General features: G+C 45.6%; 1 protein-coding gene across 4 annotated transcripts in view; it reads right to left on the bottom strand.

Annotated features, from left to right (window-relative positions):
- The window catches only part of IFT56 (intraflagellar transport 56), a 555,685-nt gene that overhangs the window by 91,051 nt on the left and 438,517 nt on the right, over window positions 1-26,117 (bottom strand). For 3 of the 4 annotated variants that reach the window (XM_089660944.1, XM_089660942.1, XM_089660946.1), the window contains one exon: window positions 24,761-24,844. The exons of the other annotated variant lie outside the window; for it this stretch is intronic. In XM_089660944.1, coding sequence (XP_089517070.1) covers window positions 24,761-24,844 — 84 coding nt within the window. The remainder of the gene's footprint in view (window positions 1-24,760; window positions 24,845-26,117) is intronic. 4 annotated transcript variants of the gene reach the window in all.

Here is a 26,117-nt window from a genome sequence, read left to right on the forward strand (position 1 = left end):
ACTATTGGAGATCCAGCAGCCACCTCAGCTGGAATCTGTGTCAGCATTTTTTGAAGCGATGGGCCTCCTATATGATGACCCCGAACAAGCAGCATCAGCCGAATCGGCCCTTCAGTCTCTCAGGCAAGGTCGTAGGCCTGCGGAGGAGTATGCGGGTGAGTTCAGGCGTTGGATGGGAGACACGCAATGGAACGACGCGGCCTTGTGCAACCAGTTCCACATAGGCCTGTCTGAGTCCCTGAAAGACGAACTAGCTAGGGTAGGCATACCAGCCACACTAGAAGATCTCATGACCCTGGCTATTCAGATCGACCGACGCTTGCGGGAGCGCAGGATGGAGAGGTCAGGTCAGGGCCTGAGGCCTGCTTGGATGTTACCCCATGCTCCAGGACCAGTCAGTAGCCCTACTGGGAATCGCAATCCAGAACCTCTGGATACACCTGAACCAATGCAAGTCGGGCTAGCTCGTCCCTCCCTAACACCTGAGGAGCGTCAGAGATGCCGCCGCAACAACCTGTGCCTCTACTGTGGGGAAGCGGGCCACATGGTACGTTCCTGTCCGGTGAAGGCTGGTAAGTGCACTTCTGTTTACTCTGCCATACCTACTACAGCCAGTCACAATGTCAATTATTTAGCGGTACTCATTTCATTCCAGCTCCCCGGAAGGGTCGTGACGGCAACAGCGATCGTTGATTCCGGGGCCTGTAGCTGTTTTGTGGATCTGGACTTCGCGGCTCAATTCCAGATTCCCTTACAGGTTAAGGAATGTGGGTTTAATATTTTCCTAGCCGATGGATCTCGGATTAAGTCTGGGGTGGTGGACCGGGAGACCCCACCTCTCTGTGTAACTATATCCGAAACTCATCGAGAATTCCTGTTTTTGAATGCTATCTCCTCCCCTCTATTTCCAATTATTCTGGGGCTTCCGTGGCTGCGAGCCCACGACCCCCAGATTAATTGGAAAGCCGGTACCCTCCGGTTCGGCTCTCCATACTGCCAAGAGCATTGTTGTCCACCTGAGCCAGAGGCCCCACGCACACTATTCTGCGTAGATACTGACATAGAGCTGACAAGACTCGTCCCTTCGGTTTACCATCAATACCTTGACGTATTTAGTAGGCGGGGAGCTGACAATCTTCCCCCGCATAGGGCCTACGACTGTCCGATCGATCTGCTCCCGGGATCTGAGGTACCTTTCAGGCGGATATTTCCTTTGTCAGAAAAGGAACTGGGGGTACTAAAAGAATATATTGAGGAAAATCTTCAGAAGGGGTTCATACGCCCCTCCACGTCCCCGGCCGGGGCGGGTATTTTTTTTTGTTGAGAAGAAGGATAAATCCTTAAGGCCCTGTGTGGACTATAGGGAGCTTAACAAGATCAAGGTAAAAAACCGTTACCCACTTCCTTTAGTACCAGAACTTTTTCAGCGACTCAAGACTGCATCCGTTTTTACGAAGTTGGATTTGAGGGGGGCTTACAATCTGGTCCGTAATCGGGAGGGAGATGAGTGGAAGACTTCCTTCCGTACTAGGTTCGGGCACTTCGAGTACCTGGTAATGCCCTTCGGTCTGTGTAACACCCCCGCCACCTTCCAGCACTTCATTAACGATATGTTCAGGGACTTCTTCGATATCTTTGTGGTCATCTATCTTGATGATATTTAAATTTTTTCTGCATCTCTGGAGGAGCATAGGGGTCACGTCAGGGAAGTGCTGGAAAGGCTCTGTTTGCATGGTTTATACGCAAAGGCGGAAAAATGCAGTTTTGAGCAGCACAGTATTCCCTTCTTAGGCCTAGTTATTTCTACTACTGGAATAGCGATGGATCCCCAGAAGATCTCCGCAGTTCTGGAATGGCCGGTGCCGTTGGATAAAAAGGGGGTTCAGCAGTTCATTGGCTTTGCCAATTTTTACCGGAAATTTATTAGGAATTTTTCAGGCCTGGTTTCCCCTATCACGCAACTTACCAAACAAGGAATGCGTTTCAAGTGGACACCTGAGGCGCAAGAAGCCTTTGAGTCCCTAAAGAGGTTATTCACCAAGGCCCCAGTATTGAGCCATCCTGATTCTTCACTATCCTACATCTTGGAGGTGGATGCATCCGAAAACGCGGTTGGGGCTGTGCTTTCCCAAAGACAGGGCATCAAGAAATTGATGCATCCCGTGGCATTTTTCTCCAGGAACCTGTCTTCTGCCGAAAGGAACTATGACATAGGGGACCGAGAACTCCTGGCCATCAAGGCAGCGTTGGAGGAATGGAGGTACTTGCTGGAAGGAGCCGTGCACCCGATATTGATTTTCACGGATCACAAGAACCTTGAATATTTAAGAACGGCAAAGCGCTTGAGACCAAGACAGGCTAGGTGGGCACTTTTTTTCTCTCGGTTTGTGTTTCACATTACTTATAGGCCTGGATCAAAGAACACGAAACCAGATGCTCTTTCGCGTATGTTCGAAGACCCAGAGAAGTCCCACAAGCCTGACACCATCCTGTCTTCTGGTAATTTTCTGGCATTACAGACTGAGCTACGTTCCCAACTACAGGCAGCATCCATAGGGGCTCCAAATGTTCCAGGGGTGCCGCTACAGAATAGAGACGGATTATGGTGGAAAGAAGGATGAATCTTGGTACCTGACGAATCTCGCACCACGGTCTTGGGTCATTGCCATGACCATCCCCTGGCTGGCCACTTCGGGACCCGGAAGACTCTAACTTCTGCAACGTATGTTCTGGTGGCCCAGCATGTCCAAGGATTGCGAGGCTTACGTAAAGACCTGCGCGGTCTGTCAAAGGAATAAGCCTTCCAGTAACAAGGCTTGGGGGCTCCTGCGACCCTTACCCATACCTAACAGACTGTGGGAAATGATTTCAATGGACTTCATTGTGGAACTTCCTCCATCTCAAGACCATACCGCCATTTTCGTGATTGTGGACCGCCTATCCAAGATGGCCCACTTCGTGCCTCTCAAAGACACACCATCCACTGCGGAGACAGCGCAAATTTTTGTGAGAGAGGTGGTAAGACTCCATGAAATTCCTTAGGATATAGTTTCAGATAGGGGAGCCCAGTTCACCTCCAAATTTTGGAAGGCACTATGCGAGACCTTGGAAATCAAGTTATCTCTCTCCTCGGCATATCATCCACAGACCAATGGACAGACGGAACGTACAATCTAGACCTTGGAACAATATCTCCGATGTTATACGTCGTTTCTTCAGGACGATTGGCTAACTCTTTTACCACTGGCCGAATTTGCTTACAATATTGCAAGCCACTCGACTACTCAGCAATCCCCATTTTTTGCCAATTACGGCTTCCACCCGACCTTTTTACCTGACACAATTCCTGAAAGTTCGGTGCCAGCTACACAGGACATGTTGCACTTCCTTTCTACAAACAATAGGGTCTTACAAGAAGCAATCCTGAAGGCCCAGGAGGGCAGTAAGAAAGCCTTTGACAAAAAGAGAAGAGGGGAGCTTATTTTACACCCAGGGGACCAGGTCTGGTTGGCCACAACAAACCTTAAGATGACATGCCCGTCGAGGAAATTGGGACCAAGATTTATGGGCCCATTTCAGGTAAAGCGGAAGGTTAACGAAGTGGCGTACGAGCTCTTCCTCCCGGGATTCCTTTAGAATTCACCTGGTATTTCATGTATCTCTGTTGAAACCCGCGGCACCGGACCCATTCCCGAACCGGAGATCTAGGCCTCCTGATGCCATAAACGTTGATGGGGAGGAAGAATTCGAAATTGAGACAATTCTAGACTGTAGGAAGAGGGGAGGTCAGACCCAGTTTCTCATTAAGTGGAAAGGGTATGGTCCAGAGGAGAACTCATGGGAACCCTCCCAGAACATTCATGCCTCTAGATTGATTCGGGATTTTTTTGACAGCCACCCACGCAAGAGAGAACTGTTGGGCATCCGGCAGCTGCCCGTTTAAACATAGGTACAGGTATGTCAAGTTGCCGTTTGGTCTTGTATCTTGTATCCTGTTCCTGTGTTGCTGTATACTCCGTTGCCGACCTCTGCTTGTTCCTGATCCTGCTCTTCTCCTGCTTAACCCCTGGCTTGCCTGACTACTCTTCCGTCTGATCCCTGGTACTGTATTTGCCCGCATCCTTCTGAACCTGGCTTGTGACCTGACCATTCTTAGCTCGCTCCTCTTGTACCTCGCTGCCCGCATAATACCGACCCGGCCTGTCTGACCACGCATACCGTACCCGACCATCCATCCATCCATCCGGCTCGGATCAGACCAGTGTATCTGTCTGCTTCTTCCAAATTAGATTCCGTTCCTGCACTCCCGTCAGTACTCTCTACCACCGCAGGACGCACTCGGGGGTCGCGACCTGGTTCCAGTCTGCACCAAGTCCATCCCCACCATCAGGGGCCCTGGTGAACAGCAGGCTGGGACTTAGACCCCGCGCCCTGAGGGCGTCCGTGCAGTGGCCTGCTAGAGACTCTGCCAGGCGGTTATAAGAGTTTTGGTCTCCAAATAGAAGACAAGTGGTGTAAATCAGGTGTCGTTGGGGTTCCTTTTTGGAGCAAAGGGTTTCAAGGGGGGTGAGAGGACGGGTCCATTTGTTGTAGTGGGCTTTGGAGCGGACAAAGTGTCTAATTTGGAGATAGCCCCAAAAAGGGAAGGCACGATCTATCATGTAGGGGGTGAGTGAGGCTAGGGTCTTCAATTGGGCATTTAAAAAAGAAGTTTTCTGCATGAACATGTTGGTGGGCCAGTGCTCAACAAGAAAAGATGGGTGCATGCCCAGTGGGAATTCCGGCTTCATGTGCAAGGAGGTAAGAGGGTTAGGGGCATCAGAAATGGAAGCAGATTTGCACGCCAACCGAAAGATCTTCAAGGTTGCTCCAATCAGCGGGTGTGTATGAAGCACCGTAGGAGTATGTTTCGCTGGGAGCCGAGGAATCAGTGCCAGCAGAGAGGGAGAGAGAGAGTCCTCGAGGTGAACCCAAGCTTTTGTCGGTGAGTGCATGTTCCAGTCGATTATTCTGGTAAGATGACAGGACCAGTGGTATTTTTGAAGATCGGGGAGCCCTATACCCCCCCCCCCCCGATTTGGAGAGGGACAATTGAGAAAAGGAAATACGAGGGTTAAAACTCCATAGGAACTGTGAGCAAAGTCTTCTACAAAAGGGCAAAGAAGGTAGGTGGCAAGTGGATAGGAATGGTCTGGATGAGGTAAAGAAGGCGGGGAAGGACATTCATTTTAAGGATTGCAGCCCTTCCGAACCAGGTAAAACATGGACGATGCCATTTCAAGAGGTCTTTCTGAATGGCTCAAAGGGCTGGGATAAAATTATTAGCATAAAGATCTTGGAGAGTGCTAGGGAGCTGTATTCCGAGATAGGTAAGGGCCTCCTTTTCCCATATGAATGGGAAGTGAGACTTGCAAAAAACGACCTCCTCATGAGGAATGGTAATGTTCAGAGCACAGGATTTGGAGAAGTTGATTTTAAGATTGGAGAGGAATTGGAAGGAATGAAAGTCTTTAAGAAGGTTGGGTAAAGTGGTTCTGGGTTCAGATAGGAAATTTAGGATATCGTCCACGTAAGCGGCAATTTTCTGCGTGTGTCCTGCAACAGAGATTCCCTTGATATTGGGGTTCGCGCGGTGCATACGAAGCAGAGGTTCTAACATTGGAATGAAAAGAAGCTGTGATAGGGGGCACCCTTGACGTGTGCCATTTGTAAGAGGGAAAGGTCTCGACAGGTGGTCATGAACCTGGACGTGGGCCGTTGGACAGGAATACAGGACCATTATGTAGTTAAGCATATTTCCTCTTAGGCCTACTGCGCACAAGAAGGCCTTTAGGTAGTCCCAGGCCACCCTGTCAAAGGCCTTCTCGGCATCTAGGAAAAGGAGGAAGCCAGGTTATTGAGAAGTGCAGAGGAAATGGAGAATGTTCAGGACCTTAGTAGTATTGTCTCTCACTTCCTTCCCAGGGATAAAACCGATTTGGTCTAGATTGACCAGAGAGGGGAGCAGTGGGAGAAGTTGGTTGGCCAACATTTTTGCATAAAGTTTGGCGTCAACATTCAGGAGTGAAATTGGCCTATAGCTGGTAACTGAGGTTGCATCCTTTCCCCCTTTGGGAATAACAGTGATGTGTGCTTCCAGGAGCCGATTTGGAGGGGCAGAGGGGGAGTTTTAAGAATTGAAAGCCTCAAGACAAGGATCAAGTAGGACATCTATAAAAGTCTTATAATAGGCCACAGAAAGGCCATCAGGGCCTGGGCTTTTGCCAGCTTTCATTTGTTTGAGGGCCAGAAGTAACTCATCCGAGGAGATGTTTCATTCCACGTCTTGTGCGAAGTCTTCTGAAATTGCAGGAGGGCTGTAGAGATGTAGGAACTCTGAGATCAGGGTAGATCTGGATTTATCCGATTCAGTTGGGGGACGTTCCGGGGGAAGGTTGTAGAGGGCGGTATAATACAGTTCAAAGTGGGAGGCAATATCAATGTTTGAGGTGGCCAAGGAGCCATCGGCGCCCCAAATTTTGTGGACCGTCAAGTTTGCTTTTTTTGCTCGGAGGGCTCTTGCCAGAAATCTACCACTCTTGTTTGCATACTCATAGAAGAGCTTCTGAGAGACCATAAATCTGTGTTTTACAGCCTTACCGAGCTCCGATATCAGCAGCTGTAAGAGGGTGGTCGTGAGTTCTGCTAAGTTCGTTTGGGCCTGGGTGTGTTTATGAGCTTTTTTGAGAAAACTGATTTGGTCCAGCAAGAGCTTTATGGACGCCTGTCGGTCACGTTTACACTTGGTAGCCATTGCAATGAACGTCCTCGGATTACACATTTATGTGCTTCCCACTGGGTCACGGGAGAGGTATCGGTGGTTTGGTTGATCTGAAAGTATTCCCTAAGTTTGGAGCGCAATTCAGCCTCGTTTACTACGTGAGAGAGGAGGGACATGTCAAGTTGCCACAATTTTGTACGGGAATGCTTTTCAGGGAAGCTCAGGGTCATGGTAATGGAATGGTGATCCAAAAGGAACATAGGATCTATTGAGGAGTGATGCAGAAAAGGTAGGTCCACTTGAGAGAGAAATAGGTCATCGATTCTAGAGTATTTGTTATGAGGGGAGGAAAAAAAGGTGTTATCTTTGACGTTCGGGTGGAGCACTCTCCAAGAGTCATGGAGTTGGAGATCCTGGAATTGGGTATGAATTTGGCGTAGAGATCTGTAGGGCAGAAATGAAGTGCCAGAAGAGGAATCTAATAGAGGGACATTGAGGTCCCCCCCAAGATCAGCATTCCCGATTGGAAGGAGGAGATTAAGGAGGCAATCCCAAGGAAAGAAGGTACCTGTTTGGTGTTTGGTTCATATAGGTTTACAAGAGTGATGGGTCTGTCAGCTAGAGAGCCTTTGAGGAATAAATATCTGCCATCTGGATCAACTTGGAGTTCGAAACAGTCAAAGGAAGGTGTTTGGCAATTAAGATGGCAACTCCTTTAGATTTGGCTAAGGGATTGGGGGCATGAAAGACTGTCGGAAAGTGTGCATCATAAAGTTTGGGGACTGCGTCCTGTCGGAAATGCGTCTCCTGGAGGAAAACCAAATCTGCCTTATGTTTATGCATGTAAGAGAGCAAGAGGGACCTTCTTACAGGAATGTTTAAACCCTTTGTGTTAAGAGAGATTACTTTTAAGGTCGAGGGACCTAACTGAGATCAGGGGGTGGTCATGATGACAAGGGGAGGAGGGGAGAAGCCAGGAGAGGGACAGAAAGAGAAAAAAAAAGGGGGGGGGGGTATTGGTGAAGGGAGAACACAAGAAGGGGGGGGAGGAGAAGCGGGATGAAGAGTAAAGGGGGGAAAGGAAGGGGTAGGGCAAGAGAAGGGAAAACAAGGAGAAGAAGGGGGGCAAAGAGAGGGTGAGATATCCGGAGGAAAGAGTAGACCAGCTCTATCCCCGATAAGGGGAAAGAAAGAGAGAAAAAAAAGGCAGGGGACAGGTAGAGGGGAGAGGGTAGGTAGGAGGAGTAGGAAAAGAGGGAGTGAGAAAGGAAGTGTCTGGAATGGGTCAGTGGAAGCTCAGTGAGACCACTGTGTAGAGAGCGAGGAGGCCGAAAAACCGACAATAGGAGATGCAAGTGAGTGCTGTGAGTGTAGTGGATCGGCTATAACAGTGGCCGGGTGGCTACGTACGCCCACCTCATAGCGAAGGTGATATCAAAGCAACTCATGCCACCGAAGGTGAAGTCTTTTTGCTTGGTGGACTTGCTAGACGCATGTGTAAGGAGTCAGGGTAGTCTGTCTATAAAACATCTGGTATCGGATAGCTGTTAGTTGAGTGTGTAGAAGAGGAGAAAGGGCAGCGTGTTTTCCCAGGAAAATGAGGATCATGGGTGGGGAGGAGGGAGAAGCCTCAGGAATGCATGTGAGGTCCTAAATGGGGTGAGCCTTAGCATGGAAGCCTACAGCGGCTGGGCTGCTCACAGGGAAATCACAGGATCCAAGATATAGCCATGAGGTGTTCCAAGGCGAGGGAACAGGTCACAGCAGGAAATGTAGCAGGCACTATGCGTGTGCGGTGGGGATAAGATCTGGTGAGCCCCCGGGTAGGCTGCGCAGGTCATGCAGAGGATTTCCAAGAGACTCCAATCCGTGCGACCTGAGAGAAGAGGGAGTGGAGGTGGAGGCTCCAGGGTGTAAGGCACAAAAATGTAGGCTGGTACCTGAACCCAGGCACAACAAGCAAATTAGCTCAACAAAAAAGAGAAAAAGAAAAGGAAAGGTGGGAGAACCAATGGAGGGGCCTACACCTCTTGGCGGGGCCACCGGTGTGCTGGCGATGCAGTCGGGCTGTTCACCGTTGCCCTCTGGTAGAAGGTCTTGGAGGCGTCTCAGGAAAGGAGCGGCGACGACGGACAGATTGGCCTTGCTAGTCCATGTCTCCCTCTGCTGGGAGCAGAACAGCTCCTGGATATGGCAGGTCTGCTGCGTGTTTGGAGCCCTCGGGGAGTGGGACCGGGATCCCTGTGTGTTCCGGCCCCCTTTCCTCATCTTATTCTGGGCACTGCTCACCCGATCCTCCTGGTTGTGGGTTCTGGGATCTCCGGTCAGCGGGAGCTCCGGGATTAGACGTCTATTGCGGGACTAGGCAAGCCATGCCCCCCCCCCCCTAAATTTATAACTAACTTTGAGTTTACAATATATTTTTTATAGCCAAAAGTAAACAGTATTGTTTTTCTTCAAAATGTTTGGTCTTTTTTTGTTAATAGCGTGAAAAATAAAAGCGCACAGGTGATCAAATACCACCGAAAGAAAGCTCTATTTGTGTTAAAAAAAGGATGTAAATTTTGTTTGGGTACAGCATTGCATGACCGCGCAATTATCAGTCGAATTAGTGAAGTGCCGAGTAGCAAAAAGAGGCCTGGTCATTAAGGGGGTAAATCCTCTAAAGGGCAAGTGGTTAAAAAAAAAGGTATGATCCTATACCCACAGTTGATCTAGAGGAAGGCAAAAAAACCCAGCAAAGCATGATCCAATTTGCTCCTGCTGGGAAAAAAATTCCTTCCTGATCCCCTGAGAGGCAATCAGATATTCTATGGATCAACTTTACCTATAAATGTTAGTATCCAGTTATATTCTGTGTATCTAAGAAAAAATCCAGGCCTTTTTTGAAGCAATCCACTGAGCTATCCAGAACCAACTCTTATGGGTCCAAATGTTTTAATGAACGATCACATAGTTACAGCAAGGGCAACGTTTCGGAGTCTCGCAGGACCCCTTCATCAGGCATTTGACAAAAAATATATTTTTGTTTTATTTCTTCATTTTCCAACAACTTGTGGCAACAAATGAGATCTGAAAAATACTCACCATGCTTCTTATCAAATTCCTTGGCGTGTCTACTTTCCAAAAAGGGGTCATTTGGGGGGGTTTGGTGCTATCCTAGCATTTCAGGGCCTCCGAAACTGTGATAGTTAGTCAGGAAGTGTAATGAGGAAATAAAGCCCTTTAAAAGCCTGAAAGTGCTTATTGGATTTTGGGGTCCTATACTTGGCTAGACTGCCAAAAAGTCTCTCACATGTGGTACCGCCATACTCGGGAGAAGTAGCAGAATGTATTTTGGGGCGTAATTCCACATATACTCATGGCAGGTGTGAGCAATAAATCATATAAGAGACAATTTTGTGTAAAAAAGAAAAAACTTTTTTTGTCATTTTCCAAAAACTTGTAAAAAAATAAATTCTTCTATTGACTCAACATGCCTCTTTTTCATTTTGATTTTTTAAATTATTTTTACACTGTCCCTTTCATGTTTTTTTTCTAATTACTTTTAATGCTATCACAGGGAATGCAAATATCTATAGATATTCCGGTCTCCAATCAGCTCTATGGTAATCTGGCAGAAACACCGCCTGCATTCTCAGGTTCCCCCGATGGCACGGGACTGCCCGAGAAGGCCGTGGAAGGCAGCAAGGGAGGGGGGCATCATCTCCCACTGCTTGTAAAAGCAATCCTGCAGCTAATTAGCCACTAGGATTGCTTTTACATGAAAGCCGATCACTGGCTGAAAAAAACGATACCAGGATGATACCTGCAGCTGTAGACATCATCCTGGTATAACCATTCAAAGGCCAGTGATGTACCAGTACGTCGCTGGTCCCTGTTGGGTATATATGATACGTTATTTTTTTTTTCTGTATGCAGTCTGTGGGCTGAATGAAAAAAAGAGAAGATATTTCTGTCAGAAAAAGTGTGTGGTATGCCCACCATTAGAATATACCGCCCTGCATCCACCCACTTCTAATGGTGGGCACACATTAGGTCGCACGGTGCCACATGCGCCAATTCCAAGATTGTACAAATGTCTAAATAGTGGCACACTTGAATAAAAATTGTCCATGTATAAGTGGTACATCATATGGAAAAAGGATAACACCAAGTCCCAAACTATCTTGCCACTACTCCCCATGTAGTCTGGGTATCCAGGGGGACTCCACGTGACTATCTTTTCCCTCATAAATCCGAAACTTCTAAGTATAGCCTGAGTGTATTGTCGTTGAAATGCATAAAACACATTATACTCTCATATCTATGCCTGGCCATGGCAGCAGAGAACACGGGCATATGATGAGTCGGGTCTGTGGACCAATACAACCACAATTATTTTTTTTAGTAATGCTCATGTTGAGAGTTAGGCCCAAAAAAAAAAAAAAAATTTGGAAACCGTAATGGGTTCCCATGTGAATGGTCTGGCAAGGTTTGAATTTGGGTTGGTGGCGATAAATTGTTGTGCATATAAATGGCTTTGATCCACAATCAATGCATACAGATCTTCCCTGAAAAAACTCAAAAAAATCAAGGTGAGTAGTTAAATTTGCTGTTTCCACCTGAATTCCGGGTTGGGTAGTGAATAGGGGAAGTATGGGTGTTGATTCTGCAAACACTGCGGTTTTGTGTGCAATGTATCAAGTGATAGTGACCTACTGACACTGCACTTGCTGGGGGAGAAGGGGGGTAAGCGTAGGGGCTAAACACAGGTGCTGGCAGGTGTCGGGGCTGATCCCTCTAACGCTGTGTTTTTGACGACGCTATACTAATGTGAACACTGGTATAGTGCTGATCTGATCAAAGATATTGATCCATTCAGACACTATACTAGCAAGGAAGGTTTATTGTGTATGAGCGTGTTCCTGGCAATCAAGGGGTTAAATGTGATTACTGGTGTACTGACGGGCAATCTGATGCTATCTGGAAGGGGCGTGAAAACCATGGGAGAGCGAATCACGTATATATACATGATTTTGAGTACCTGTGCCGCCCTGTAGCAGTATTTCTCCTACCTCCACTCTTAACTCAAAAACGCATTGACTCCTGCTGCTTTCCTTCTGGGTAAATGCATCTTTCTCCTACCTCCACTCTTAACTCAAAAACGCATTGACTCCTGCTGCTTTCCTCCTGGGTAAATGCATCTTTCTCCTACCTCCACGCTTAACTCAAAAACGCATTGACTCCTGTTAAATTCTGAGTAAATGGTGCATTTATATTTGTGTATATGTTGACCAGTCCTCACCTTTAGCTGCACCCGTTTTTATGACTGTAGTCTGTTTCCTGAGAAACATCCCCCACTATTCATGTGATCCTTATCAGCTTCTAATTGGGGTGGAGTTGAATGCTCATTTGAGTATCTCCCTATAAATTTAGATCAGCTCATGGGGGGAGATCTCTGATGGGGGGCACAGTCTCTGATGGGGGTGCTGCTTCTGATTGAGTGCGGCTTTGAACGAGTACGAAGCAGTTAAACACAGCAGTTGAACTAAAGCAGGAGAACTCAAGCAGCAGGAAGACACAACAACAGCAAGAAGCTCTACTGCACGTTGGACAGACTGCAAGCAAACACCCTGGGAAACCTCTCTTACATACCTGAGTCCCACTCCGTGTACCTTTATATAATACGTCCCTCTTCTCCTTATCATATTACTATCCTCTGTTCCCAAATCTCATTTCTTTACCCCTCTGCTCCACCCCAAAACTTGTACATCTCCCCCTCATTGCTATCATCTCCCTACTATTGCTCTCTTCACCTCCCCAAAATGCCTCTTCTACTCCTCCTTCTCATTTTCCTCTCCTCCGTTCCCAAAATCCATTCACTATATCCCTCTGCCCCTCCCAAACAATTGTATATTGTGTCCTCACTGCTTCCTTCGCCCCTCTACGGCACCCACCACCTCCTCCTGTTACTCCACTCTCCCACTGACCCGAACACCTCCACTAGTAGTTTCTCCGCTCCTGCACATCCCGCTCCCATACCACCTTTCTCACCCTTGATCTTGTCTTCTCCAACCGCTGCGCTCCCCACAACCTCACTAACACCCCCTTCCCTCTCTCTGACCACAACCTGACTACCTTCTCTATCTCCTCGTCCTCCAACGCCTATCCCTCCAAATGTCACACTACTACCAGCCGTGACCTCCGCAACCTTAACCCTGCCTCCCTCCACTCTGCAGCTGATCAACTCGACGACCGCATCCTCCCCCTGTCCTGCCCTGACTTGGCTATGACCGCCTACAACAACGCGCTCTCAACAGCCCTTGACTCACTAGCGCCTTTAACCACATGCAACATCAGACCCCGACCGCTCCAGCCCTGGCAGACTGATCACACCAAAACCCTCAAACGACACAGTCGTGCCCTGGAGCGACTATGGCGCAAAACCAAATCCCAACAAGCCTTCACCCGCTACAAATCTGCCTTCCACACCTACACCTCCTCCCTCCATGCTGCCAAACAAGCCTACTTCCTGACCCTCATCAAGGCCCTCTCCTCCAATCCTCGCCGACTCTTCTCCGCCTTCAACTCTCTACTCTCGCCACCCCCACCTCCACCCAGCACCCCACTCACTGCCCTTGAGATTGCCAATCACTTCAAAAACAAGATTGACACAATTCACAAGGACATTGCCGCAACTCACACGCCCTCTCAACCCATCCCCTCTCACACAGCTACACCCTCATCCCCTCTCCCCCTCGACATAACCCGCAGGGACTTCGTCGCTGCTCAAACTCTCTCCAACCCCCTTCCCCCTCACTCAGCTACCCCCTCATCACCCCTCTCCCACGGCCCCACCACTGCTCTGACCTCCTCTTCCACCCCACCCTACATTCCTCATACTGAAGCTCCCCCAACACTCCGCACCTTTGACCTTACTACCATCGAGGAAGTCTCCAAGATCCTGTCTGATGCCCGCCTCACCACCTGCCCCCTCGACCCTATCCCCTCACAACTCCTACGACCTCCCTCCCCCTCCATCCTACGCTCCCTCACCCACATCTTCAATCTCTCCCTCTCCTCCGGCACTTTCCCCTCCCCTCTGAAACATGCACACATCACCCCCATACTTAAAAAGCCCTCCCTGGACCCCAATGACCCGAACAACCTCAGACCCATCTCCCTGCTCCCATTTACATCTAAACTCCTCGAGCGCCTAGTCTACACCCGCCTATGCTCTCACCTCAACGACAACAACCTCCTCGATCCCCTACAGTCCGGCTTCCGTCCCCTACACTCCACCGAAACTTCCTTACTCAAACTCTCCAACGACCTGCTAACCGCCAAAGCTAATGGCCACTATTCAGTGCTCCTACTCCTTGACCTCTCTGTGGCCTTCGACACAGTCGACCACCCCCTCCTCCTCAAAAAATGACACTCCCTCGGCCTCAGAGATTCTGCTCTCTCCTGGCTCTCATCCTACCTGTCACAACGCTCCTTCAGCGTTACCTATAATGCTACCACCTCCCCCTCACTCCCCCTCTCTGTTGGGGTCCCTCAAGGCTCTGTCCTCGAGCCCCTTCTCTTCTCCATCTACACCTCCTCCCTTGGCCAACTCATACACTCTCACGGCTTCAACTACCACCTCTATGCCGACGATACACAAATCTATCTCTCAACCCCCCACCTCACCCCCTCAGTCTCCGCCCGAATCACACACCTGCTGAGCGACATATCAGACTGGATGTCGCTCCACTTCCTTAAACTGAACCTCTCCAAAACAGAGTTTCTTGTCTTCCCCCCCAGCCCGGACACCACCCCCCATTGACTTCTCTATCACATCGAACAATGCTACTATCAAACCCGCCCCGCAGGCCAGAGTACTTGGTGTCATTCTGGACTCCAACCTATCCTTCCAGCCCCAAGTCCAATCTTTAACAAACTCGTGCAGACTCCACCTCCGCAACATCGCCAAAATCCGCACGTTCCTAACCCCAGAAACCACTAAACAGCTCATCCACTCCCTCATCATATCACGACTCGACTACTGCAACTCCCTCCTCACTGGCCTGCCTCGCCGCTGGCTATCCCCGCTTCAGTCAATCCTGAATACGGCTGCCAGACTCATTCACCTTTCCAACCGCTCCATCTCCGCCACCCCCCTCTGCCAATCCCTCCACTGGCTTCCGATTGCACAACGGATCAAATTCAAAATCCTAACGCTGACGTACAAAGCTGTCCACCATACTGCCCCGAACTACATCACTGACCTAATATCCAAGTACCGCCCAGCACGCACACTCCGCTCCTCACAAGACCTCCTTCTCTCTAGTTCCCTGGTCTCCTCCTCCCATGCCCGCCTCCAGGACTTCTCCAGGGTGTCACCCATCCTCTGGAACTCCCTGCCCCAACCCATCAGATTATCACCTACTCTCCTCTCCTTTAGGCGCACCCTGAAAACCCATCTCTTCAGGGAAGCCTAACCCACCCCCTGCGAACTTGCCGACCTCCTCCACTCTTCCTACCACTCCATCCCCCACAGCTATCTCCTCCTGTGCCACCACCCCCTCCCTCGTAGATTGTAAGCTCAAAAGAGCAGGGCCCTCAATCCCTTCATGTTTTGCATTGTATTGGTATTGTTCTGTCCTCCTCTGTAATATACAGCGCTGAGCGAACTATTGGAGCTTTATAAATACTGTATAATAATAATTTCTGCTATAGGGAAGTCAGGAATCGGTTTGTGTTACGGTGCTGTGTTATTTTAACTGATAATTGCGTGGTCATGCAACGCTGAACCCAAATTAAATTTACATCCTTTTTTTCCCGCACAAATTGAGCTTTCTTTCGGTGGTATTTGATCACCTGTGCGGTTTTTATTTTTTGCGCTCAAAATCAAACTTCGTCATAAATTTAGGCCAAAATGTATTCTGCGACATGTCTTTGCTAAAAAAAAAAATCCCAATACGTGTAAAGTAATTGGTTTATGTGAAAGTTAAAGCGTTTAGAAATGGAGGTATAGATACCGGAATTTGTTTTTTAATACTAATAATGGCAGCGATCAGCGACTTATGGCGGGACTGCGGAAGACATTCTGACACTGGGGGGGGGGGGGGGGAGACTGACTTGGGGTCACAGACACCCGCAGTGACTCCAATACAGTGATTAGTGCAACAAAAAAAAGCACTGACACTGTACTAATGGCACTGGGGAGGAAGAGGTTAACATTTGGAGGCAATCAAAGGGTTAACTGTGTGATGTGAGTGTTTCACTAGGTGCGGGGGTATGCTTCACTGTAAGCACACTGATCGGGACAGTTGTGCTCAGCCATCCTGATCTGTGTGCCCGAACTGACAGGGAGGAGAGCTGCATTGTAAACAATGCAGCCGTCCTCCCTATCAGTGTTTGCTGGTAATCACCGGCTGGGACCGGTGATTGACACCCGCACCCATGATCAGTGGCGCGGGTAGGGTGGTCGCGCGCGCCCCCTACCCGGAAATGCAAAATCACGTATATATACGTGATTTTGCGCAGCGGTGCCGCCCTGCCGCAGTATAAGTACTGTGGCTGGTTGGCAACCAGTTAAATAAAAAGCCTGCCCTACCCAATGCAACTATTTGTTTATTTATACAAGAAGATTCTGTATGATGCTGAGATTATATTGGTAACTGTACCTAGACAATAGCTATTTTCTATTGAATTTAACCCTGACAGGGTGCAATAAATGTATTGTGTTTGTACAGTCTGGTGTTAGCAGAGTGTTCATTTCCTACCATATTGCTTTCTCCTGAGTATTTCTGGGAACACTCTGTTTGATTTTGACTCCATTTGTAAAAAAAAATTTTTACATTGCAGTTCTTGCAATTCTTTTTCCTGATTAAGGAGAAAGAATCGTGATGAATATATTTTGAACATTAAAAAAAAGAGAAAAGCATTGCAGGCAGAGAAAGATAAGTTTACAAAAGGACAATGTAGGTTCTTCAGCAGTAAGCTAATATTCTGAATACAGTATGATGGTTATAGTATGTTCTATTTTAACCACTAGCCTACAGGGTACTTATACCCCCTTCCTGCCTAGGCCAATTTCCAGCTTTCAGCGCTGTTGCATATTGAATGACAATTGCACGGTCATGCAACACTGTACCCATATGACATTTTTATCATTTTTTGTAACAGATAGAGCTTTATTTTGGTGGTATTTAATCACCTCTGGGTTTTTTATTTTTTCTTAAACAAACCAAAAACCACTGAAAATTTTGAAAAAAAAAACGTTTTTTCTTAGTTTTTGTTATAAAATATTGTAAATAAGTGATATTTCTCCTTCACTGATGTACGCTAGTGAGGCTGCAGTCATGGGCACTGATAGGTTGCACTGATGGACACTGATAGGTGGCACTGATGGGCACTGATGAGGAGGCACTGGTGGGTGGCACTGATGGGCATTGACGGGCATCACTGATGGGCACTGAAAGGCATCACTCATATATGGCACTGATAGCTGGCACTAACTGGCACTGTTAGGTGGCACTGACTGGCACTGTTAGGCAGGACTGATAGGCGGCACTGATAGGTGGCACTGACTGGCATTGATAGGTGACACTGAAAGGCAGCTCAGATGGGCACTGATATGTGGCATTGATGTAGCACTGATGGGCACTGGCAGCTGGCACTGATGGACATTGACAGGTGGCACTGCTGGGGCTACACAGATCATCAGGGCACACTGATCATCAGGGTAGACTGGATAACTTCAACAGTACCCTCTGTGATCTAGGAACCAATATGCGCAAGATAGATGTGGGTCTGTTGGATGCTGGGACTCCCTTACACAGTCACATAGACCTGGACACTGCTTACTTTTAGTGCTCTAACCAGTTTGAAAGAAGGAGCAAAAAAAAAGGAGATGGCAGTGGTGGGAAAACACATGAAACAAATTAATTACTTTGTGACAACTTTTATATAGGCATGTGGACCGCGCATAAATTCAGATGGGAAGCACAGTTACAGATGGGGTGCTGCTTTTGCGTGAGTGCTGCTTTGATGGAGTGCTAAAACGCAGTTAACCCCTTGACGCTTATGTCACACAAATATGCGGCCTCAAAGAACTGGACTTTTTTTCTGTGGGGGATAAAAAGATAAAAATTAAAAAAGAAAAAATAAAGAAAAATACCTAGATCAAGGTTTGATCTAGTTCAGTGCCAGGATTAGTGTTTAGGTCAAAGTCAGGGTCAAAGTCAAAGGTCAGGGTCAAAGGTCAGGATTAAAAAAAAAAATTGGTATCAGTGTCAGTGTGTTTTAGGTTAATAAAAAAAAGACAAAAACAAAATGCGCACTATTGTTTCTGAGCGGTACTACCGGTACAAACAACAAATATACACATATATAGTATCGCTGCGATCCTCAAGAGCTGTAGAATTTATTTTGGGTTGTTCTTTGGTGGTAGGTTATGGTAGTAACAAGAAACACACAGCTAAATAAAAAAAAATAATTTTCTTTTTACTATTTTGGGCCAGTTTTCCTCTGATAATAAAAAGAAAATCAGGAGACATCCATTACCATTTACCACCAAATGAAAGCCCAATTTGTCCTGAAAAAATCAAGGTATAATTCACCTGAATATACAAAGTAGTTGTGATGATATGGACGGTTTTACTAACACATGTCAACGTTGCAAAATTGTTCTTAGGCATTTAGATTTGTTTTATCCTTAGGCGTGAAGGGGTTAAACACAGTAGTCTAATCATGGCTTCCCTGCTTTTCACAGGTAAATGCTGCTATCTGCTTCTCCACTCTAAACTACAACAACGCATAGACTTCTGCTATTTCTGGGTAAATGCTGCTATCTGTGTCTCTACTCTAAACTACAACGCATGGACTCCTGTTAATTTCAGAACAAATAGTGTATATATATTTTTGTCTGTTGATTAGTTCTCACCTCTAGTTACACTCCTTTTTTATGACTGTAGCCTGTGTCTGGTCTCTGTTTGAGAAACATCCCCCCCCCCATTCATGTGATCCTTATCAGTTCTAATTGGGGCGGAGAAGAGTGCTCATTTGACCATCTCTCTATAAATTTAGATCAGCTCATGGGGGGAAAATCACAGATGGAGGGCACAGTTACAGATGGGGTGCTGCTTTTGAGTTAGTGCTGCTTTGATGGAGTGCTAAGACACAGTTACACACAGCAGTTGAACTAAAGCAGGAGAACTCAAGCAGCAGGAAGATACAACAACAGCAAGAAACTCTACTGCATGCTGGACAGACTGCAAGCAATCACCCTGGGAAATATCTCTTACAAGTCTGAGTCCCACTCCGTGTACCTTTGTAATATGTCCCCTCTACTCCTACTTTTCATATTACTTTCCTGTGTTCCCAAAATCTCACTTCTTTACCCCTCTGCTACACCCCAAAACTTGTACATCTCACCCTCACTGCTTCCATCTCCCTATTACTGCTCTCATCACCTCCTGCTGATACTTCACTCTCCTGCTGACCCAAACACCAGGACTGGAAGGCATGTGCACTCGTGTACATCCCGCTCCCATGTTACTTTCCTCACTCTTTCTTTCTCCTAACCTCTGGGGATATCTCCCCAAACCCTGGTCCTCCACTATCTCACCCCCACACCAGGCATCCTCTTTCTTCCGGGAATAGCCGCAATCCCCTCAATTTAATATTGGTCCCCGTGCTCCCAAAAACCAAACTCCCTTTTTCATGTGCGCTCTGTCTGTAATAAGCTCACCTCTGTCCATGACCTTTTTGTCTCCCGCTTCCTTAACCTACTAGCAATTACAGAAACCTGGCTTTAAGCAGCAGATTCTGCTTCTCCCGCAGCACTTTCCTATGGAGGCCTCCTCTGGACCCACTCACCCAGACCCAGTGGTCAGAAAGGTGGTGAAGTTGGTTTGCTTCTATCCCCACTCAGCACCTTTCAAGTCCTCCATAACCCTCCCTCTCTATCCTTCTCTTCTTTTGAGACTCACTGCATCCGGCTGTTTTCTCCCATTTCTCTGAGGATTGCAGTAATCTATTGGCCTCCTAGACCGATGTCTCGCTTTCTTGATGAACAATATAAATATCCTCCTGCGCTCCACAGAATAATTAAATATAACTAGCTGCTATCATCTATACCCTATACCTATAGGACAAAGGAAATCATAAATTCTGGATGAAGCACTCAGTTATGAGGGTACTGCACAGAAAAATATATAATATAAATACATAAATAAAAATCAAAGCGACTAGTGCTTTAAATACAAATGTGTAAATCAAATGGGAACAACCAGTCTGCCACCAAATGGCTGAAACTGGTTGTACATGTGCACACACAAACATGTATATAAAGTGACAAAGTGCTCTCAGGATAAATATCAAATCAATAAAATTGTGAAAAATCACAGTGAACAATCTTAAAAAGTGACAAGTGTTAAGATGCAATCAATATACAAACTATATAATAACGTGCAAAACCATGCTATCACTCTCCTGTGATAAACGTAAATAAATATTTAAAAGTGCTGCTACTTCTTCCACTTCAAATATGTGCTTAAGCCAAAGTGTCTCTCTAGTGCATCACTCCTCCAATAGCCCGAGTGCCTCCTCACCTCCTTCATTCGACCCCTAGGGGCCACAGATTATATAATATTGTGATGTTCTACACCGATATCAGGATAAATTTTGTCCCCACGACTCCACAACAACTCCTCTAACACACTGATATCCACTCAAAATCTTATTACCGGCTTAGGAAGACTCAGCCATTTAACCATGGAAGAATAAACAGAAAGGAAAACCTCCATAGTGCAATATGTCTATTTATTAAATCAAAAAAGGCCAAATAAGCCACTCACATGCTCCTAGTTGAATACACACGATTGCCCATATCCTATGGGTGTACTGAGGAAATCAAGATGGCCGAAAACCGGAAGTACATTACCGGAAATACGTCACCGAGCTCCACCGGAAATGACGTCAATGCGCTCCACGCGTTACACCACTGTCACATGGCTTCTTCAGGATCCGGGTGCAGTTATCCTGTCCACTTAGCAGAAAAACACCCCCAAAGCAGAATGTTTTCACATTTTACAGTTGGGATGGTGTTCTTGGGGACGTAAACAGCATTCCTCCTCCTCCAAACACGGCGAGTTGAGTTGATGCCAAAGAGCTTGATTTTGGTCTCATCTGACCACAACACTTTCAACCAGTCCTCCTCTGCATCATTCAGATGTTCAGTGGCAAACTTCAGACGGGCCTGGACATGTGCTTTCTTGAGCAGAGGGACCTTGCGGGCACTGCAGGATTTCAATCCTTGTCGGCGTAGTATGTTACCAATTTTTTTCTTGGGGACTGTGGTCCCAGCTGCCTGGAGATCATTGACAAGATCCTCACGTGTAGTTCTGGGATGATTCCGCACTGTTCTTATGGTCATTGACACTCCACGAGGTGAGATCTTGCATGGTGCACCAGACCTAGGGAGACTGATAGTTGTTTTGTGTTTCTTCCATTTGTGAATGATTGTACCAACTGTTGTAACCTTCTCACCAAGCTGCTTGGCGATAGTTTTGTAGCCGAGTCCAGCCTTGTGTAGGTCTACAATCTTGTCCCTGACATCCTTGGACAGCTCTTTGGTCTTTACCATGGTGGAGAGTTTGGAATCTGATTGTTTGATTGCAAGTGTCTTTTATACAGGTAATAAAATGAGATTAGCAGCACTCCCTTTAAGAGACTGTTTATAATCTCAGCTTGTTACCTGTATGAAAGACACCTGGTAGCCAGAAATCCTGCTGAATGATAGGGGATCAAATACTTATTTCCCTCAAGAACATGCAAATCAGTATATAATTTGTTAGACATGCATTTCCTTTGAATTTTGTGTTGCTATTCTGTCTCTCAGTGTTACAATACACCTACCATTAGATTTTTAGACTGATAATTTCTTTGTGAGTGTTCAAACATTCAAAATCAGCAGGGGTTCAAATACTTATTTCCTTCACTATAAATGACAGTGTAGTTTCAAAAGATCCTTTTTAAACTTCCCCCTCTCCTCCCAGGCAGTAAACCAATTTTCAGCATGTAAACAAAAGCAAACATCCCATAGTGTAAAACCATAAAAAAAAACAATGTTTTGCAAATATACACTGCTGTGTCACACATATTACAGAGCTTGACTGAACTACAGGGGTGCTAAGGGGAGGACTGTGAGGAGGCAGTACAGGAACTGCTTATGGGCAGCAAGGTACCATACAATATTAAGTCATTTGAAATCAAAAGGAAACCAAAGGAATTAGCAAATGAAAAGCTGCTGAACATGCAGGGAACCAAGGAAAATGTGGAAAGCGATGGCCAGCAGACAGACAGCAATCACAACATTAAAGGGGATTTTTTAGTTAAAGCAGATCTTTGCCTGCTCCCCTCAACTTACCAGGTTGTCCGTTATGCACATTTCCAATACTCCCCCACCCACAGAATACAGCATTGTCCCGCTGAGATCCTCTTGTATGCTGCCACCTCTCAGTCCTACGCTGTCATGCTGATTGTGACATCATCAAGATACGCCCATCTCTTACTGATTAGCCAGCGCCTCTCCTGATTATGTGGCGCTAGGCACCTCCCCTCCTCCTTTCTTAACCAACTCCTGTCCGGCCATTGTATATAGATGGCAGTGCAGGGTCGGGTGGCCGTTTATAAACGGCCTCCCCGCACCCTGCTTGTGTGCGCTCCCTGGGAACGTGCAGCACACCAATCTGGTGCCCGCTGTGTCCTCCGGACACAGTGGAACACCGATCGTCGGACAGGACCTCTGTGCGAGGTCCCGATCACGTGATCACTGATTGGCCAATCAGTGATCACATGCAGAGTAGTAAGCAAGATGTCATTTGTGACATCATTGCTTACTATGTGTGAAATCTGTGAATGATCACAAAGGTCACATGGTACAAGGCTATTCACAACAGCCTTTTACTATGTGACAAGCTGTGACCAATCACAGCTCACTCAGTAGTTCTCAATGGCTGCAAGAATACAGCTAGAGAGGAGGAATGATTGCTTTTACAGCCTTTATGGGTGTAAAAGCAATCAGTGTAAAAAAAAATCTTCATCACCCCCCACAAGTAGTAGTGTCACCATGGTGACACTGTACTGCTAGGGTGACAGTATGTAAAAAAATTTTTTTTTTAAATTATAATTTTGGTTATAAACTAATTTGGGTTTTTTTTTTTTTTTTTTTACTAAAAAGATAAAGGAATACATTTTGGCCAAGATTTATGATGAAATACTATTTATTTGCACAATTGTATAAGAAAAACACTTTTTTTCAAAATTTTTGGACTTTTTCATTTACATAGCAAAAAAATAAAAATCTCAGTGTTAAATAAATACCACCAAAATAAAGCTTTATCTGTCTCCAAAAAATGCTAAAAAAGTCATATGGGTACAGTGTTGCATGACCGCGCAATTGTCATTCAAAGTGTGATAGCACTGAAAGCTGAAAATTGGCCTGGACAGGAAGGGGGTAAAAGTGTCCGGACTGGAAGTGGTTAATGAAGCGATATGCCTCCTGGGATATGTAACATTCAATTTCCAGGAGGCAATGGGATATGATGTGCAAGGGGAATGATGTGAAAGGCAATGTGGGCCCCCACTTTTTTTTTCTTACAACCCCCCCCCCCCAAAGCAACAAAGAAAAACACCAGAAGAGAGGAGGGGTGGATAGGAGGGGAGTCTTTTCTGATGGTGAAGATCCCCTCTAAGCTTATATTAGATCACCAAAAAAATATTGTTTGCATTGCTATTACAGTGCTGATGTTATAGTGTATATTGTGACTATAGATCTCTAACTCTTTTTGTTACATATAATCTCCTGATTTGCTTGAAAATACCTGGATAAGTTTACAAAAAAACGAAACAAAATAAGCATAAGGGACATTACTCACCTTCAGTGTGATGCGTCTCTTGTGCTTCGGTGTAGTGGTAGTAATCTTCCTCATCCAATGCACTACAACCCTCGCCTCACCCTCTCCTTCCACCATAATCTTCCAGTGTGGCAGAGGTTATTAGAACTAAGGAGCTATCACTGGCACTTGCTAAGTGCCCAACTATGCCCACCCTTTCTGCTCAGCTCCTCCATTTATAGAAGTCATACTACAGCTTTTATGAATTGGACAGGATTTATGAATGGAGAACGGGTGGATGATTGAAAGGGCCACCCCGTCCATTCCTGGATTTTTCCCAGTGTAACTCAGAGCAAATGCCAAAGTAAACCTAGCACATGCTGGAATAATTATAACTTCCAGATGTCTTGGAATTCCCTAAGAATAGAAGTAGTCCATGGCCAGGGTATAAGGCTTCCTTTCCCTGTGAATATTACTCTGATCACAGATATGAAAAGATAAGAATGGATTGAAAATATCTTAAAGCAGTATTAAACCCAAAAGCACACATTATATTGCAGCTTACCAATTCTTAGGTGTGGTGGTTGTATTCGTTTTCTTTCCTCTATTTTCACCTGGTGATCCAGCCAACAAGTCTTTTTTTTTTTAAAACAGAAAAGTTATCTTGCAGTTACAGGGATGATACAAACCATTTACCACTGAAAGGGGTGCTTACAATGATCAGATTTTACTTATTTTTATCACCTTTATCCTAAAAGGAAACGAAAAAACGGTTTTCTATCACTGATTATAAAAGTGTTAGCTGGAGTTCAGCTTCAATTTGTTACTGTATATAAAACTGCTAGTATGTTTAACACTCCCCTTCCCTCAGAATGAGGATGCTGCTGTCCAAATGTGCCCCCTGTGGGGAGTGGGGGCACGAATACAGGAGGTGTGTTACAGACCAGATCACCAGGTGAAAACAAAGGGGGAAAAAAAGCTTAAAAAAAAGAAAACTAATGCAGCCACCACATATGATTGGTAAGCTGCAAGATATTGCATTTTAGGTTTTGGGTTTAACACCATTTTAAGAACTGTCTCCTTTACATTACTGATAGTGTAATTTGCAAGACTTTCAAATAAATCAACTTACCTCCTCAGCCTCTTTGTAGTTTCCATCTGCAGCTTTGGCTTGGGCATAGTTAAAGTTGAAAGTATCATCATTGTAGAAATAACTCTAAGTTTGAAACAATAAAATGAATATGACAGTGTTAAATGCATAATGCAATTCAGAAAAAAGTTTTGTGATATATATCTTAGCAAGAGTAGTAAACAATACTTGCTCTAATATAAACACAGACTTTGGAAAAATTCAAAACAGCACAAACACAAAAGACCACTTGTACAGACTGCGAAAGTTCGTACATGTCCCCAGTGTGCATAGCTGCCATACTACATTTATTTTTTTTATTATATGTTAATAATCAAATAACATGCTGAACTACAGACTAAAAAAAAAAATTGTGAAATAACCTGCACCAAAGAAATAACACACAATCAAACAATGCTGCTGCTCAAAAGATGAAAAAAAACCCATCAAAGTACAAACAAAAAATAAAAACAGCGCAAACCAATTAAAAGAAAAAAGAAAAAAAAAAGTCCAAATAAAGTCCCAAAGAGAGAAAGTCTCGTGTTTCAAAAAACTTACTAAAAGAATATAGTTCTCAACGTGTTCAAATCATCTGTAGTAATTCAAATATTCACCCACCCTCACCCAATCAGGTGATTACCAAGTGGGTAATGGCTTTAGGAATCAGACACACACTTTGGGTGTGAGTTGAGATCTCCACAATTGTATAACACTAAACGAATCTCCAAATTTCTTCAGCATTTTTCTGAACAATGCCTCACGGGTGGATGAAAGAGAGAAAACAGAAAAAACAAATCGTGTAATACTGCATAAACTAAAAAATATAGCTATATATTATGTTCATATATTATATTATGTTCATATATTATGTTCATGTATATATATATGTTCACCATAACACTCATTTAAAAAATCAATTGCAAGCTCAGATGGACATGAAATCCATGCAAACGACCCCCAGCAATCCTTTCCTGGTAATCCGCAAACTCTTGCTTATGGATGGATGGTGGATGCAAAGAAAAAAAGGAGGAAAGCCTAATAGCATAATACTGTATAAATCCTTTAATATACAAAAATGTTTTTTCCATATTGCACTCACACTTTAAAATAATAAAACAAGCCTTTAATATATATAAATTCCTTCAGACAAGCTGAAAATCTATTTTGGCATGTATAGTGATCATATTGGCATGGAGAGAAATGAACAGGCAGCAATCAGGGAATTTTGCCTGTCTTGCCCACATCAAACATGGCCGCTTAACACCGAACCAGTGTACGTTCCACTCACCGGACGTGCCGTCACACATTGTGGATCGAAAACCAGAAATTACGTCAACACGTTTCGCACCTCCTCCAAGGT

Source organism: Staurois parvus, unplaced genomic scaffold (assembly GCF_062004578.1).
Source record: "Staurois parvus isolate SC_StPar_1 unplaced genomic scaffold, SC_StPar_1.0 ptg001291l, whole genome shotgun sequence".
In the NCBI taxonomy this organism is placed as follows: Eukaryota; Metazoa; Chordata; class Amphibia; order Anura; family Ranidae; genus Staurois; species Staurois parvus.